The sequence below is a fragment of the Trichosurus vulpecula genome, chromosome 1 (genome assembly GCF_011100635.1).
Source record: "Trichosurus vulpecula isolate mTriVul1 chromosome 1, mTriVul1.pri, whole genome shotgun sequence".
Lineage (NCBI taxonomy): Eukaryota > Metazoa > Chordata > Mammalia > Diprotodontia > Phalangeridae > Trichosurus > Trichosurus vulpecula.
This window is the reverse complement of record NC_050573.1, coordinates 22,313,621-22,332,150: the sequence shown is the minus strand read 5'-3', so window position 1 is coordinate 22,332,150 and position 18,530 is coordinate 22,313,621. Positions and strand designations below refer to the sequence as shown.

At 45.1% G+C, this 18,530-nt stretch overlaps 1 protein-coding gene across 1 annotated transcript in view; it reads right to left on the bottom strand.

Annotated features, from left to right (window-relative positions):
* Nucleotides 1-18,530, bottom strand: part of CORO1C (coronin 1C) — an 85,551-nt gene that overhangs the window by 17,927 nt on the left and 49,094 nt on the right. The window contains exon 3 of the mRNA XM_036734943.1: nt 6,079-6,201. Coding sequence (XP_036590838.1) covers nt 6,079-6,201 — 123 coding nt within the window. The remainder of the gene's footprint in view (nt 1-6,078; nt 6,202-18,530) is intronic.

Here is an 18,530-nt window from a genome sequence, read left to right as displayed (position 1 = left end):
TACTGGCCATGGAACTGGAGGCAACCATTCACTAAGCCTATCAACTGCAGAGAAAGTGGGTAATACCAGGGACTGGAAAACTGGTTTTTACATTTTTAAAATAAAAATTTTATTTTATCTAAAAATGTAAAAACCATTCTTAGATTGGGTGCCATACCAAAAACAAGTAGGGCCCATCATGGCCCTTGGTGTATAGTTTACTGACCCCAGCCCCTTACCCCACTATATACCTGGTACACAGTAGGCACTTAATAAATGCTTACAGACCACAGACCAATGAGATCACAAGCCCATCACTGGTCCCTATCCTATATGAAATTTTAAAAATTTAAGTTCTGAAATTTTTCATTTATTATTGTCTTATTATATGTATATATATATATATATATATATATATATATATATATATATATATATATATATATATATTGGATTATAAACTCCTTCAAGACAGGAATCTGATCTTCTCTTTGCCTCTCTCCTAGGGGGCCTTGGCACCCACAAAGCAAACAACAAGCATTTATACAGGCCAAAGAACACCAAGAGCAGCCATTCACTCTTTCTCTCTTCCACCTTCAGCTCAGACACCAAACATGTTCAGGATTTCCCTCCTAGCTTGGCTCCAACTTCAAACACATTATTTTGAGTCTTTACTACAGAATACATGGCATTCCAGCTCAAGTCCAAAAGCTTCTGTCTGCTCCACTTTAGTGATGCCCAAGGCAAATCGCCCTGATAACCTGAGGACAGTGCGAATGAGGTCAAAGTCACGGCTCTGATCACGATGTGGGTCTGTCCCAGCTTTATGTCACTGACCTGTACCCACATCCCAACCCATCTTAAAAAACACATGTGGCAGAATGGGGAGCTGGAAGAAAGAAATCAGAGAATAAATCCAGTTTTAAAAATCTACTCCCATTTTGGGGAAAAGATGACTCTAAGAAACTGTTTTAGAGACATGGTAGGTCACTAATCATCACCTTTACCCACCAAGGTCGGAGTAATAAGTTAGAGGAGAAAACTACTCAAAGCAAAACATGAAAAGCTCCTCCAGGCTGATTCTCAAGAAATCTTTAAGCATGGGCTCAAGGCTAAAAAACCGTCGAGATTCCTCCGCCACCCTCCCTTATCACCCCGCCCCCCCCCCCCCCCCCCCCCCGCACCCCCAGTGTCTGGTTTCCTCTTCGTACACAGACTCTGGTTTCCTCTCTGAACCTTTCCCAAAAAATCACCTATTGTGAACGCGCCACTGGATTTTATACTAACCCTGCCAGGCACCCTTCCACAAAAGGACTAAAATATCAAGAGAGAAGCCGAGGAGAAATCTTGAAAGATGGTGGCTCCTTTGGCGGAGGAATGAACCACACGTGTGGCACCCTGCAGCAGCTGCAGATCAGTCCAGTCACCTCATCAGCCTCCCTTCGAAGTGTGAAGGGCAGTCAGTGCATTCCTAAATTAACCAAAGGGTGGGTCCAAATCTCTGAATTTGGGAATGCTAGGCTCCTGGAGTCATGACATCCATCGACAAATAGCCCAGAACAGAACTGTCTTATGCATACATTCTGCCCCCTCCTTATTCCCACAAATGAAGGAAGGATAAAGGAAAATTATTCCAGGAAACAATTTTGAGGATTCTATTTAAGTCATCAATGTGAACATTTCCAGGATTGTTCTTGTTAAATAATATTGACGGAAATGTTTTAAAGGTGAACATAACAATATATTCAAGTTGATTCAATCAACATTTACTGGGAGTATTTCCCGGGTATACCACATGTACTGTGTGTGGAGGCACTTAACACACAGGGATTTTCACAGAATCAGAAAATGGTAAGCTGAAAGCCACGCAACTCTAATCCTCCTTATTTTAAAGGTGAGGAAGCTGAGGCCCAGAACGGGGCAGTGATTTTCACAAGGTCAAAAAAACCGAGGTTGAGACAGGTCTAATATCCAGGTCTCCTGACACCAGGTTCCTTTCTCTCCACTATACTGTCTCTTGTTGGAGGAGGAGGTCGATTGAGAAGACAGCTGTGGGAAAAGTATAGAAATCAAATACTAATTGGCCGTGCCTCAACCTGGGATGATTCCCACCATCTGCTGATTTTTCTCTTTTTGTGGGCTGCTGAATGGAGCTCAAGAAAAATCAGGAAACTATGCTAACCCACTATGCTGTAAATTTGTGTCACAGAATCACAACTGGGCCCTCACTGCTACCAGGCAATCCCTTTTACTTCCACCTCTCCAATCACAGCAGCTTTTCTACATCTTTTCATCCTGCCTCAAACAACCCATAATCCTCCAATTCTTCTCCCAAAGCACTGCCTCATAGTTCACAGAGGCCAATCACGGAGAGCAATTTTTTCTAGCAGACTGTCCCTGATTCCATCATTGACATGTCCTCACATTAATCTTCCATCTCCTCCTGACTACAAACACACCCTTGTCTGCCTGATCCCTGATCCACCAATGCAGCTCCCCCTCCTCACCACCATCCTCTCCTCTATCTCTTCTTCCTTTCATGGCTAAATTCCCTGGAAGGCTGTCTACAACAACCATCCCTCTCACTCTTCTGAACTCTCTGAAGTCTGGCTTCCTGTTCATCTACTGACACTGCTTGCACCAGTTACCAATGATCTCCTTGCCCTGCCTACTTCACAGGCTTGTATTGTGAAGAAAGAGCCAAATAAACTTTAAAACTCTCTAAAAATGTGAGGAAAGCCTTTTATCAATGGTAAAGTCCAACATTCATGTGACATTAACAAATACTTGAGTGTATATGACACTGAGCCTCTCCAAAACTTCCTAAGACCTGAGAGAAGAATACAGGCCATCCCAGGCCAGGTGGGTAGGTGCCATGGGGACTAGATGAGAACGGCCTGAGCCTCTATTCCAGGGCATCCTCTGAGTCACCTCCCTGTCCCATGAAGCAGCAGGGAAGGGCAACCACCATTGTCAAGGGAAGTCACAGTCCTCTCAGGCTGCTAGAATTTGCTGTGAGCATGTGCTGCTTCCAGTCAATAGGCAATTAGCTCAATGGAGCTCACAAAGCTCCTTGTCAGACCACAACCTGCTGGCTAGAAAGAGCAGGGATTGTCTTTTGCCTTCATCATATTCCCAGTGCTTAGCTCAGCGTCTAGCACAGTCACTCTCAGTTGCGTCCAACTCTCTGTGACCTCACTTGGGGTTTTCTTGGCAGAGATACTGAGGTGGTTTGCCATTTCCTTCTCCAGCTCATTTTACAGATGAGGAAACTGAGGCAAACAGGGTGAAGTGACTTGCCCAGGGTCATGCAGCTAGTCAGTGTCTGAGGCTGGCTCCTCTTCCTGACTCCAGGCCCAGCACTCTATCCACTTTGCCATCGAACTGCCCGCTTGGCACATTCTGACTGAGACACATGACTACAGTGATCATTTGTTTTACATTTAATTCAAAGAAAGCTAAAAAGCCCGGATTCAGAAGGCAATAAAAAACACAAATGGCGAATTGAGGCCCTCCTCTCTCGGGAATTCTCAATTTCTGAGAGGCAGTGAGGAAATATCGAAGCACTTCATTTTAAAAAGCATTCATTTCCAGTATTAAGCAACAAACTTTCTTTTTCATGGTTGCAGCAGTGATAGCACATGACTTCTAAGTAATTAAGTTGGAGAATTTATTGTGAGGGATAAGAGGAAAAACAAAACCAAACCCTTTCCAGGCCAAAAAAAAAAAAAAATGGAATTCATCAAAACTCAAATGAACAGGCCAAATTCTGAACCATACCATTCTCCACTGGGGGATGGCGGCCCTCCCCAACATCCCACAGGCAGAATTTCTCTTCCAGCTTGGTCCAACTTGGGCACTAACTGGCTCTATCTGACCTCCTCTCTTCACAGACCTTTTCTGCAACCAGCAGGACCCTGCTTTGAAGGGCTTGAGCAAAACAGAAGTGGTCTTCGGGAGAGCAGCAGACTTGGCTAACATGCCTTCACTGTAGGTGGAGTCATCCTAGAAATACTCCAGGTAGAGAAATGGATGGATGGGATAGCAAAGGAACTCCTCTGTCCATGTCCAAGGAGACTTCAACCAATGAGGCCTAGTGAATGACAAGTACATGGAAAGTAGAGGACGAGGGATCTCTCCACTTCATTTTGTGTGTGGGCCATATGTGGACCTATGGACACCACTGTGAGGGGAGTGGCTGCTCTTAGGACTGGGATCCCCATTGGATAGATGTTGAAAGTGCCCGAGGTCACAGCCCACTGGCTGTTTGGCAAGATGAGGACACAGGGAGGTCTTCCTCACTCCAAGTCCCTAGGATGGCACACACACTCACCCCCAGCTCTTCCTATGCCAGCTTTCGGGGCTCTTTACCTGTTAATGACTACCCTAAATGATTCCCACAAGCATTTTTAAAAATTAAAGCAAACTAATAAGGAGCTTGCAAAATGTAAGAGGTAACAGACAACCAATTAAGAGTCTTGGAATCACAGACCCGGCAACCTAGTGTAGCAGAGAGCCCTGGGTGGCTTGAAATACACTGCTAGACGCTATATGTACACACCCCTTGGGGAGCCTGGGGGTATAAGATATCTTTAGCAAAAAAGCAGAGGAAAGTTGGGAGATTTTTATTTAGCTTTTGCACAGAACAAGAAATGATGAAGCACATGACAAATACCAGAAGCCTAGGAATGAGGGGACCTGGCCACCACCCAGTGGTCTGATACTGGTCATGGCGCCTCACTGGGCCTCAGTCTCCTGAGCTGTAAAATAAGCGAGTTGGCCTAGGTCATCTCTTAGAGCCCTTCCAGCTCTTAAAATTCTATGCTTCTATGGGAATTAGGGAAATTTGGAACCAGAGTTGTTTTGTTTTGTTTTTTTACTTTCACAATGCAAGTCTGCTTTACTGAATATTTTCACATTAAATACCAAAGTCATGAAGTGAGAAAGCCTCCATTCAGCCCCTCCTCTATACAACCAGGAGGTGGAAGTAGATGGTTTCTAAAGGTCCTTTCCAGATCTAAGTCCTGTGAGCTTAGATATCAGAAGGACAAATATGAACAGCATCAACATATTCTTGCAGAACTGTTGTCACACTGTGTGAAATACACTATTTTGGGAAAAGATGATTGAAGGCCATACAGCCCTGAGAAAATGACTACCCCAGGTCCCACAGTAAGCGGGCATCAGCCGTGATGATCTAATTCAAGCCATCTGCCCTTCCTATCACCACCATACCACCCCACAGTGCTCACCTTGCCTCTTCTATGTACGTTCCCACATCCACAACCCATTTTGAGGAGGGAGAGGGGGGTAGGAAATCAGCCCTCACCCCCAGTGGTCAGTCTGGAATTTCAGCTTGGCCTAGCCTGGGCACTGACTGACTCGATCTATTCTAACCTCTACACCTTTTCTCGAGTCACCAGCACCCTGACTTTAAGGACCCACATAAAAACTAAGGGTTTTAGAAAGAGGAAAGTAAAGTAGATTTTTAAAAAAAATCCACACAAAGCCACTCAAATATAATAGACAATACCCACAAAATACTACATAAGAACTTTTGCTAGCTACAGAATCTAAGTTCCTCAAGGGCAGATTTGGTTTGGTTTTGTCCCCTGTGCTTAGGACAGTGTCTTGTATGCAGTAGGTCCTTTAATAAAGGTTTGTCTGATTTGCTGAATAAAATCCAGCCCTTTCCCTGCGCAACAATCTTTGAATCACCCCTACTATAAGTGAAACTCGGAGGTAACAGCTCCTTATTTCCTCCCTATTCCTTGGGGCTATCTGAACCAAAAGATGCCTAAGGCTCATATTCTCTGCTAGCCAAGGAAGATCTCAAAATCCTCTCCTGGCATCTTCAAGGCTCCTGGTGGGCTCATTGGAACTATGGCTGTCAGGTCCCAATTGGGGGAAATGAGGATCCCCGGCACAGTGGTTTGCACGTACAGCATTATTCAAAGTTATTATGTAAAACATGGTCACTGGTTTCAACTCAAAGGAAATACGTAGTGCAAATATGGCACCCACTTCAGAGGCCTCTGTGGTTGGCAGGAGTAATTTCCAAAAGCAGTAAAACGTTCCAAAATTCGCTTTTACACTCACCATCACTGTGCAATCCTCGGAACCACTGGCGATGACCTGGTCGTTGTGGGGACACCAGTCGATGTCGAGCACGGGTCCTGTGTGGCCACATACGGTTGGGTAGGATTTGTCAATTCTACCAGTCTACGGCAAAAGAGAGAAAAATGTATTATAGACATCGTGTATTTATTTTGGATTCCCTTTATGCACATCTGCCCCTCCCCCTTCCCAAACCAGTAAAACTCTCTAATTAAAGGGGATAGACCAGGCTATAGGAAGGCAGGGGGACACTGAGGCAGACACACTGTATAGATGTGGCAAATGTCAACAGATGAGCACTGCCAGCTCCCACTACAGAAACCATTACAATTCTCATGAGCCCTCCAAAGAAGACAAAATAAAAAGCGGGGGCTGCACCAGACACCAAGTGGAGAGGATCTCCCAAAAGGACTCGGCTCCCAGGGAAGAGGGGAGGTCCATTTTACAAAGATGGATGACTAGCCTTTCTAGGGTCAAACAGGCCCAAGTCAAAGGCCTCAGAGGCCACACTGCACCACAATTGTCATTAAACCAAGCTGCCTCACGTAATGGCTAACAGTGGCAAGAGCTCAAGAAACCTAAACTACAAATTCCAAGTATGTCCTTTATTTGAAATGGAAAACACCAACAATAAGTATGGACAGATATCACCCGTGGAAGAGTTCTATCTCAACTTATTGAGGGTCATCGAAGACCCTGGCGTCCTCAATTGTTTTTAGACAATAAAGGGTTTCTGATACCAAAAAGGTTGAGAAGTGCTGTCAAGCCCCCCCAGGGTCCTTTGGGATGTGAAGCCAGCTGCTGTCCCTGGACTGTCAATGTACCCCCCGCCCAAATCTCCCCACTTAACCTGCAGCCTGGCAAATCCAATGAGCAGACCATTCTATGCCTTTACCTAAATCATTTATAAAACATTTAAAACAGCACAAAGTCAAGCACAGATCCCTGGGGCACTCCACTGGAGACCTCCTGTCACAATGACATTAAACTGTAACAACTACTTTTCTGAATCCAAAATCTAACAAGTTCTGACATCGCCTACCTGTAAAGCAACAGAATATATTGTACATGGAAAGATGCCGGGAACGGATGCCCCTTTTTGCCTGAACAAATACAGCTGAAGCTATTTAGAAAAAAACAAACTAAAACCAGATAAAACCAAGCTTCAACTAGGAGTGAAAAAGTAGTGCAAGAAAAGTGTCCCGTTCTACTCAAATTCAACCAGCAGAAATGCTGATCAGTCAGGCCCAGTGCTGTACTAAAGATGCCCTCCATTGCCTGCTGTCAAACCCCCAGATGGAAATGAGCTCATGTTCCCAGTAAAGGAGCATCACCTTTACATGCACCTCAAAGGTAACTGGTCCCCTGAAGCCAACATTCCTGTTTTAAGTGTGACATCGATAAGAACGCTGTCATCTAAGAGAAGCGATCTTAAGACTAAAACAGCTAATTCTATCCATTTTTGATAGATTATAAAGATCAGTCAGAGTTGTTCCTTGTGCACCCTGTATACCCAGGTCCCTGAAAGAGCATTATGGAGGAAGGGAACTAGAGTGTTTTCAAAAGGCAGCCAGCAACATATTAGAAATGACCAACTTCTGGGTAAATCATCTTTTGCTGCCCCTATTTTTTGCAGAGATGATACTCCATTTTCCAACTAGGTGGTACCGTGTCAAAACAACAAGAGGCTTTTCTTCTTGACAATTTCTCTTTCTCTTTTGGACTCTGTAGATAGCACAACAGCTAATAATGCTGGCAATTTGCAAGATTCAATACAAAATTAAGCAGAGAAAGGGATACCCCCAGGGTCTTCATTTACAAAAGAATTTGGAAGCAAAACAAACCATTTTAGCACTGATATTTAGACTTATTTATGAAGATTAATGTTGGGCCCTTGGGAGAAAAATCAAACTATAAGAATCAATACCAAGCATTAAAGGGGGAGGAATAAGGGGGAGGGACAGAGAAGCTATAATCTAGTGTAAATCAATAGGCTCAAGGACTGTTATCGAGCCTTTTACCCCAGACACCTGCAGTAAAAACCAAGCAAATCCTTCTCTTCTTTTCTCCCCACACTATCTCAGAGGAATGAGAAGGAAAGGAATAGCCTTGCCTCGACTCTTGAAGGACTAACCTGTCCTAGTCCAGTCTCCCAATGCCATTGCTCCTTCCAGCCACAAGAGACCAGGACCTAGACCTGTTGGCCAGCCAGGCTTCAAAGCCTCCCATTCACCCCGCCCCTGCCCACCCCCACCCCGCCATCCTACCTTCAGCACTACAGAAAGATGTAGCCAGTGATTTCACATTGAGGATGTATGGTAATGACATAATACTCCGTGCAATCATTTGCTTCCTAAAAGGGGTCTGTGACCAACCACGCTTAGCCCAAAAAAAATGGGATGTTCAAACACAATTTATTCTAACTACCTTAAAGGCTGACTCTGATCTCCTTAAAGCGCTCCTTTCTTAGCTAGATACATGGGGGAAGGTGGAGCAATTGGGAGGTGAAGAAACATTAAGTTTGCATGGAGTGTGTGAGAAAAGGGGACAGTCTAACTCAAAAGGATAAAGGCCAGGCCCAGCTGGCCCACCTCCTTCCTGTGAGGGAAATGTATCCTGAACTTGCATATTTATTGTCAAGTCCAGTTAATGAACCATGAAACAGGACAATGAGAAAAGAAGAGGCCCTTAGTCACAATGGCTTCTTCTAATGTTGCAAGTGCTTTTGAACCAAGAGGAATTGTTGGAGATCACAACTGGTAAAATTTCTAAAACTTTAATTACAGTAAAAACTTCTATTTGCCCCTCCCCCTCTCTAATCAATGTACCTTTAAAGTTACAAAAGCAACATAATACATAGAATCAACTTAACATGAACGCTTGGAAAGTTTCCAAACAGAAGCACAATCTGCATGCTCTTAGAACACTCCCATATCCACAGAATACTGGAGGCATCTCCAACAAGCCCTCGATTCACAGAGAAACAAAACATGGCCTTGGGCCTCCTGACTTCCACAAGCCAGTGGGGTTTTTCTATGACAAGCGGCCGCCTCTCAAACAGAACACTTCACAATTAAATTCAAAATTCAGTTAGCTTCAGACCACTTCCCTTATTCCTCCAACTACCAGAAGGCCCAATGTGTTGGAAAGCCCCAGGATTCCGACAAATTTCAGCTCTGTTGAGACCTTGAGGAGGGTATTAAACTTCTAAAATGTAAAGTGACTGCCCTAGCCTTGCCACTCTCTCCATCTCTTCCAATTCTCAATCATATTTAAGACGAGTCTGAAAGCACAAAGTGAGGGCAGGCACTCTTTCTGTCCTTAGGGGTGCAAAATCAATACTGATAATCCTCACCTTTCAAAATATGTTCAGCAGCGGCATTCTCTCGAGAGACACTTAACAACCTAAATTGTACACTCGCTTTCCAGTGGAAAAGATCTGGCCTCATACCACATTTCCCTGATAAAACGAAGGACGGTCCACCACTTAGGAACAGAGAAGACTGAGCCCTGTCTAGGCCAACCGGGGCCATGTCCAGACTAGAAGCAGAAGCCACTCCATCACTAAGTCAAAGATCTCCCAAGGAACCTCCATGAAGCCATCCTCAACTGACCTCACTGCACGGCTGACCTCACCCCACAGTGATCCTTTCCTTCTCTCGCTTTCAATCATCTAAGCCTGCTCAGCCATTCCCAGGTGCTGTTCTTTAGAAGTTTCTCTCCTAACAGGTAATCTCCACAAGGGCAAGCCCCACCTGCATCCATCGACCTTTCTGTATTATTTCCCAGCATCTAACATGATACTCAGTATAGAGCCAAGACTTACTAAGGGCCTTTGAACAACAGATAAGAGAAGAAAAACAGACACAATTATCAACGAAGCTGGGTTTCCTTTGGTAAAGGCCAAGTGATGGGTACAAGGATGAAGCTACTGGAATTACAAAGAGAATCTATCATCAGGTAAAAAGCAGCTCTGGGGCATCTCAAAAATGAGAACATCTCACCAGTTTTCTTAAATAAATAGCATGAATGAATGACTTTTTTAAAAATCCAGGTGTTCTCACCTAGAAGTGAACACAAATGCAGCACACAAATACCACTTCTATGATTTTAATGGAGGAAAAAATTCTGTGCCTCCCTCTCTGAGCTGGCTGGAAATGCAGGGGCCCTGACCCGCTGCTCTAACCTGCGCCACTTCCCACTACAAGAGCAGAGAACAAGTCTGACCCTTCTGACAACCTGGGGGCCCTGGCTTCCAGGACAAATGTCACAGATCCCTAAGCCTACCCATCCTGGGAGTTGCCACCATGTGTGGCTGAAGGAGGATTGTTTCAAAATCAGTCACTTCTCTACCAAATTGTTTGTTTCAAACAGTTACACCGCAGGACGAGCACTGGCCTGGGAGTCAGGAGACACGGGTGCGAGCTCTGACTCTGCCTCTGCCTGTGTAGCTAAGGGCTTTACTTCTCATCTGTAAATGGGGCCAACAGCTATACCAACTACCCAACCAGGCTCTAAGGTGAGAATCAGAAAATCGGCAAACACACAGTAAGAGTTCACTCTATGCCAGGCATTTGGCATACAAATACAAATAAAGAAATAATCACTGCTCTCAAGGAACTTCTAAAGGAGGAGACAATGTGTCTAAGAATATCCATAATAAATACAAGAAAACGGCCAGATCATAGTGAGGGAAGGCAGAAGCAGTTGGGGGTGGGGAGTGCTCTGTATAAGGAATGATGCTGGAGATGTATCATAAAGGAAGCCTGGGAATCCAGGTACTAGGGCAGCCCTGGACAAAGTACAGACAGAAGATGGAGTGAGGGAAGGCGAGCTGCAGGTGGGGGTGGGGGGTGGCAGAGGTCAGGCTGCAAAGGGCTTTAAAGGCCCCAGTTTTTATTTTATCCTAGAGGTTACTGGAAGCAACTAGAGTTTTTTGAGAGTGTTAGAAAAATCACTTTGGTCGCTGAGCGGAGGATGGACTGGAGTGGGGAAGAGACTTAGGGCATGAACACCAACTAAGAATCCACTGTAATGAGTCTAGGCAAGAGGTGGTGGAAGTCTGAACTAAGTAAGGTGGTAGTTGTGAGAGGTGAGGGATGCTGTGGAAGTTAAAATGGCAGAGATTTGGTAACAGGATGGATGGGGCAGGCTGAGGCTACAAATCTAGGAGACTGAAATAATGGCAGTGCTTCAACAGACATTGGTAAGTTTGACAGAGAAGTAGATATGGGGGGAAAATGAGTTCTGTTGTCACATAATCCAAGTTTGAGATGTCTCCAAGAAATCCAGCCTGAACATTCAGGACTGGGCGATGCAGGACTGGGGTTAGGAAAGACGTGGCCTGAATGTAGGTTACCTGAGAATTCAAGAGAGAAAGTGAAGAGGATGGAGAAGAAGCCCTCCTCCAAACAGTGTGAGGGACCAGGCAGACAGGGAGGAGAACCAGGAGAGAACAGTGCCAGGAAAGCCCAGGAGGAAAAAGTGGCCAATAGAGTCACATGCAGTGGATACAGGTCAGAAGAGCTCATCCCACTCCAACTTGTTTTATAAATTAGTCATTTGCCCAAGACCATACAGGAGCAAGGGAATGACTGTGTTCAGGCCTTCCAGTACCAGCAGAAGGCTCCTTCCTCTGCTAAAATACACTGAAAGTGTTTTGCAAACACGAAGAACTATGAACAAGAGTTATTATTTTTGGGGGAAAGGGATCATCGAAAGTCCCAGGGCCCCAAGTTTTACTAGAGACCTGGATAGCTTTTCCTTGGTTAACTCACACCTGTTCCCCTCCTCCTATTAATCGCTAAAGCATTGGGACAAAGCTAAACCAGGCTGTAAAAGGAAGAAAACTCTCCGCTGCACCAAGGGTTGGAGAAAAGGCCCAGGAAATGGGGAGCTGAAAAAGGATTGGCAGCTAGCCATCTGAAACACAGAAAGTCCATGGTTAGAAAGAAGAATATTCAGAGAACGGCTGCTTCCTCTGGCTGTGATGTCCTCATAAATTCTTAAAACAAATGAAATGGGAAAAGAAGCTCTATGTTGCACAAGAAAAACTGTTTCCACCATTTGTTGATAGAGTGATTTCAAAAGCAAGCAAGTGGAGGAATAAATAGACATAATATGGGTTTTTGAAATGCAAACTGAACATACTCAGAGTGTTTGACAGAATAACTGTTCTGATCATTCCTCCCAAATCCCTAGGAAGGGGAGATCTCCACAGAAATATCAGCTATGCCTCATATTTCTACGGCACTACACAGTTTTACAGAAGCAACTCTGCATGCGGCACTCTTACTGGAGCGCCTATTGTGCAGATAAGAAAACTGAGGCACACAACGGTAACAGAGCCAATAATAATAACAATGATACTCACCTCCGTAGCTATGATGCTTGAACTGCCTCTCCAGAGGCAGGTCCTTTAAGTATAGGGGCGGGCTCGAGGTGCAGAAGGAGCGCCCACCTGAAGCCAGCTCCAGATCTAAGACCCCAAAACCTGTGCCTCGGGCCCTCATTCTGCCATTTCCCTACCTGTGGTGCTTTTGCCAAAATGTCCCCTTTTTAGAACCCAAGTGTCCTAATTTATAAAATGAAGGGGACAGATGGAGCTCCCTCCCAGCACTAAGCCCTCTGATTCTTGGCGCCAACCAGTCCAGCACTCTTTCCTTCACACTCTTTACAATGCTACCTCTCTTTAAGAAATTACATGGTCCCCAGTTAGGAACCGAATGTCCTAATTCGATGCAAAACATCCTATTGCCCCAACTTGGCCCTCACCACCATACCGATTTCATTTCGTTAAGTCAAAGATGGGCACAAAAATGCAGAATTGGGCAAATGAGCGTTGGGGCCCCCCAAAGTTAAAGGAGACCACTCTACACGGGCTTAACCTAGGAGTACTAGCACGTCTGGGATGTGGCTACGTGGCTGGCGTCTCACAGGGTGACCGTGACAAATCCTTGTTTATCCCCCAGTAAATACCAAGGCACCATGGTGAATTCCCAAGATTCCAAAGCGCCACTCTGTGAAACAGACACTGGCACATGTTGGGAGAACCATGTATCACTTACTCGAAACCTACATGGCTAAACACAGCAAGTACAAAATAAGACTTTGCCTATGAGGAATATTTATGAGGTGCCTGACGATGGTTTTTATAATTTTTTCCCCATTAAAAAGTAACTTATTTTAGGATCTTTTACGTATAGGGCAATTTCATTTTACTTCCAAACCAATCTATTTTATTTTATTGAGAAAGCATTCCTTAAATTGCTGCATCATCATCATCATCATCATCCTGTGGCAATACCAACAGCTAGGATTTATATAGCACTTTATTTTTGCAAAGTGCTTTCCACGTTATTTCATTTGATCATCACAACCACCTGACAGGTGCAATTTTATCATCCTCATTTTACAGACATGGAAACTGAGGCAGGGAGAAGTTAAATGTCTTGCTCAGTATCATACAGCCAGTAAGCTGTCTCAGGCAGCTCTTCCTGACTCCAAGTTCGGAGCCACCTAGCTGCCTGGAGATGACGACTTTCCTATGTTAAGTATCAGTGACAATGTGATTCTGATGGCTAGCTTCTACCAAATGCCTTACTTACCCCAGCTCTCCCAAAATTCTATAAAGGCTCTTGATAAAGTAGGCAGCCAAAGAAACATTAGCCCCATTTTACAACTGGGGAAAACTGAGGCTCCCAGACTTCAGTGACTCGGCCAAGGTACTAAGCATCCGGGTACTAAGCAGCAGATCTAGAAATGGACCTGTAGCCTCAAGAGCAGATGCAGGGCTCCCTCCCTGCTGACCACGTAAAGTAAGCAAGTTCTGTAGGCTGAGATACAGCATGCAGATTATTCTCAGAAATGTCTTTGCACCCATCAAAGTGCTTTCAACATGCAGGTTTATGTAAAGACTCCTGGGAGATAAAACAATTCTAGGAGTCAAATGACTTCAGCTTCCCTCAGCCCTGTATTTACAGCTGACCTAAAAAGGAAAGGGCTAAGAACCCTACAAGACCAGAGTTGTTTTTAGGAGACAACCAACTGAAATGAGTAGAACAGGAGCCCCAGCTGCTTTTCCACACAAACATACAGAGGAGACCTTTCAGATCCAGATTCCACATGGGGATCGCATTACATAATCTGTCCAAGGTCCTCCAAGGTGCTCTAAGCCAGCTATTACCTAAGGCACAGGCACCCTCTACAGCAGCATCACTGACAGATGATATATAATGAGGCGGTGAGCCTCTGCCCAGGCTCAACTTTACTTCTTAGCTAAAATCACACTTGCTGAAAAAAGTGGCTTCTTTAAGATAGCCACGGTTTTAATTTCAGCCTTTACTGCATAGATGCTCCACTGAAAAAGAAGGGGAAGTAAGCACATAAGGCTCCAAGACAAGAAACTGCCTAAGAGAAGTTCAAGACTGAATGGAAATAAGGTCAGCGACATGGCTTGTAAAAAGGATCGGAGAGATCCAGTGGCCTGGCTGCTGTGCCGCAACCTGATCTCAGGGGGGATCAGATCATGCAGCTTCTCGGGCGCAAACAGCACAGCTGCTCAGCCAAGAGACAGAGGGGCCAAGCCTGGGCTGTTACCAGCTGCGCCTGTGGGACCATGGGCAACTGCCTTCTGGTGTGAGCTGGTATGAGTGTGTGAGTGAGTGTGTATGTGTGAGAGAGAGACAGAGAGAGATCAAGGAGGAAGGGAATCTGGGGCTGGGGTCCCTTCCAGCTCCCAAGCCTAGTGACCACAGCTCTTTTCAGTTACCTGGCTAAAAGGACAGGTAGATGCAAATGAACAAAAAGACATTTTATTAAGCACTTGCTGAGTGCAAAGCACCGTGCTGGGCACTAGGAAGGGACAGTCCCTGCTGACAGAGCAGATGGGACACACAGGGACAGAAACCTTTCCATGGACTTGTAGCCATTTCCTTGGCATTCAAAGTTCTTGAAAACCCAGAAACCAAAAAGAAAATACCCAAACCTCATTGACAGATACTTTAACAAGCCCAGCCACATGTGAAGTAGCAGGAGTGACAAGTATGAAAGCACAAACATGGCCCTCAAGAGAGAAATAAGACAAACATGGGAATAAACATGATACCAAGTGTGGCAGGAAAGAGGACAGTTACTTTAGATTTGGAGGGCAGGGGAAGAAAGCTCCCCATGAGTGTAACATCTACAACGTGGCACAGATGCCAAGGAGAGTGCTGCCCATTCCCGGAAAGCCCGGCTGGCCTCCTTAGGATATGCACCCTTAGCCCCAGGCTCCTGCCTGCTAGGTGGTCATTTCTACCATCCCTGAGGACTACTAAAAACAGACAGTCCTCCCTTTACATGCATTTGTATGACATAAATGCAACTTTATGTAAAGAATTCCAAAAGTCTTGTTCCAAAAAACCAGCTATGTTAACTTTCCTATATAGTTCTATGCTCTCTTTCTGTTCTTGTCCTTTGCTCTGGTCCCATCCCAACCCCCACTCCCCCCCCTGACAACTCCCCCCCCACATTAAAAAGTCTTCCATGTGAAAGCAGAAGAATGGAATAGCCAAGCTGGGCTTGGCTTGGGACATCCCAAGCCAACAGAGGAGATCTCTGCCCTGTCCTGCCCATCAGTCCTGTATCTGTCTTAGGTCCCTCCCATGTCTGTCGCCATCCTCACATGTTCCTCCCCACTGGCTCTTGCTTCTCTGTCCCCAACCCCCATGTGTCCTGAAACCACATGCAGGCCCCCTTCCTGTCTCTCTCCTTCCCTCCCTTCTTCACATCAGTGGGCAAATATGTGCATTACATTAAAATCACTTTATTTAGAGGTCTGCAGAACAGTCCACTTACACAGGGCAAGAACTGTCTCTAAATATAGTTTACAATAAAGTTCTCAACCCCTTGGAACTGTGGAAATGTTTCAACCTCAGACATGATTTTATCAGTGGAAATGATGGCAAAGAATGGCCAGGATCACCTGATGGTGAGGGAGGGACCACACTGACATATATACACAGGCAGAGGCAGAGCTGGCAGGTCCAGGTATGCTCAGCCAGCTGGCATGACCATTGGGGGGAGGTTTGAAGGGAAGCAGCAGAGCTAAGGAAGGCAGAGCCATATTTGTGGAGGACTCCGGGTGCCAGGTTTCAGCTGCGGGGCAGGTTAAGGCAAGACTCCAGCTGTTTTCATTCATGTCCATGAATCAGCACAGGCTCCACAACCTGTGAACAGCTGCATCTGACCCTGTGCTGAACCAGCAAATGCTTCATTTTTAAACTCCAAAGCATACAAATATCATTCCCCAAGGATCTTTTCTGCTACGATCTGCTTTTTGAAATCAATGGTGCTGTCTCTAATAATAGCTTACACATGTAGCCACAGAAATGATCACTGTCCCAAGCCAATCTTCAAGAAAGAACGTGAAGATGTTGTGAACATGTCCCTCCCAGAACATGGCAGATCATTCCAAGAGAACGATGGGGAATCCGGGGTGCCCAGTGACCAGCCACATGGGTACATCTCCTCTATCCACAGGCTAGTCTGAAAACACTGCCAGATTGTGGGTCAGGAATAATTTACACTGATCCAATTACAAGTTCCTTCAAGAGAAGATTTTATTGGTTTTTTTTTCTGTTCCAAAGGACCTAAAGGGAAATCTAGGCAATATAAAAACCAAGATTATCAATAAAAGTTTATTTTTTAAGTAATAAGGCAAGCCTGGTAAGGGACAACATTAAAGCTTCCCAGCACTTTAGGCTGATATCTACCATACAGGAAACCTTGTTGTTGTCTCCTGCAGAGTTCAATAACATAAAGCCCAACTATTTCTGACCAAAGATTCGAATCCCTTTTCACAGCCCATTTTTGTAGCCAGGCCATTACAACTCTACTTTCTTCTTCCAGGATTCTTCCAAGTTAGAAGCCACTGATACCTGAACCTCTCAAAGCCTCTTCTAAATGCCAAGTTGTTCTAGCTCCCGGAGGCTTCACTGCTTCCTGGAGAAGTAACAAGTAGTCTTGTAGTGCTCAACTCCAGACATATGGTCCATTTGGAGAACCTCCTAACTGGTCATCTACAATGGATCCGTGAAAGAAAGATAGATCCATTTTCTTCTGATGTTCAGAACAGCTAATGGTTCCAGAGTCACTGAGGCAGGCGAAATTTCAATTTAACTTTGTTAAACCACACACCAAACTGGGGCCTTTTGTTAAGTATCAACAATAAACCCTTTGCCGGTTTGGGGCCATAAATTGTATAGAATTGTTCAAGCCCTCAGAAAGAGAACAGCAAGCCAACATGTGCTGCGGAAATAAGGAGAAAATTTCTGCTCTAGCATAAGGGCTCCATTCACATTGTAGCAAGTTCAAAGGAGTCAAAAGGATGTCTATTGAAGCCGATTTTCATCTTTCTCCAACATCCTTTTTCTTCTTACAGTACTATTCATGCTGACAAAGGTCAGCTCAACTCCAGTAAGGCTCTCAGGCCCTGCTCTGAGGAGCCAAAGTGCCTGAGCACCCCCAAATTAGCAGCAGAGTGGGACCCTGAGAAATGCCTTTACAATTTACAAAATTCTTTGCCTACACTGTCTCATTTGATGCTTCTGGGAGCCTTTGAAGCTGGTGGCCCAAATGCTGATCCTGACCATCTTTAAGATGAGGGGGAGAGGGAGGAGAGAGAGAAATAGAGGGGGAGAGGGAAAGGGGAAGAGAAAGACAGAGACACAGAAAGAGGAGGCAGAGAGAAAGGAATGGGGGAAGAAGGGAGAGGAAAGCAGAAGAGTGAGGGAGAAGTCCAGCTAAAGGCCAGCTGCAGTATCTCTTTGTTGAATTTGAATTCTTGAAGGCTCTTCAGTCAAAGCATAAACTCTCTCAGGCCCTACAACATACATTCTGGCTTGTCATTCAGGAATTGCCCTAATTAACCTTCAGAAAGGCACATCATCAAGATGGGCACATAAAAATGAATCTTCCCGGAAGCCAGTGACTCTCAAAGACCAGCTATCTATACCAAGCAGTAGAGCGGGAGCTACAATCTGCATCAGTGGGAGGTGCCCCAATGACGAAATCCAAGAACCTTCAAATATTATGAAGACACTGAAGCCCAGGGAGGGGAAGTGGCCCACTGGCAGTGACACATGCTAGTAAGTGGCAAAACTGAGATTAGAACCTACAAGTCTAATGTCATTTCCCCAAGTCCCTGGCACCGTAGGTAACTGAAGAGACTCCCTTGGAATCCAGGCTTTGGAAGCCATAAAATACATGTTGTAGGAGAATTAGACAGCTAAGGAGAAGGGAAAGGAAGAAGGCCCTTCAAAACTGTTCCTGGAGGAAAGCAAGCAAGGAGGCAAAATCTTAAGTTTCCTGTGAGAGGCAGAGCATATCAGGGCAGGGCATCAGACCTGGGACTGGCATGAATTCTGGCGTTGAGTTACTTGGGCACTGCTATT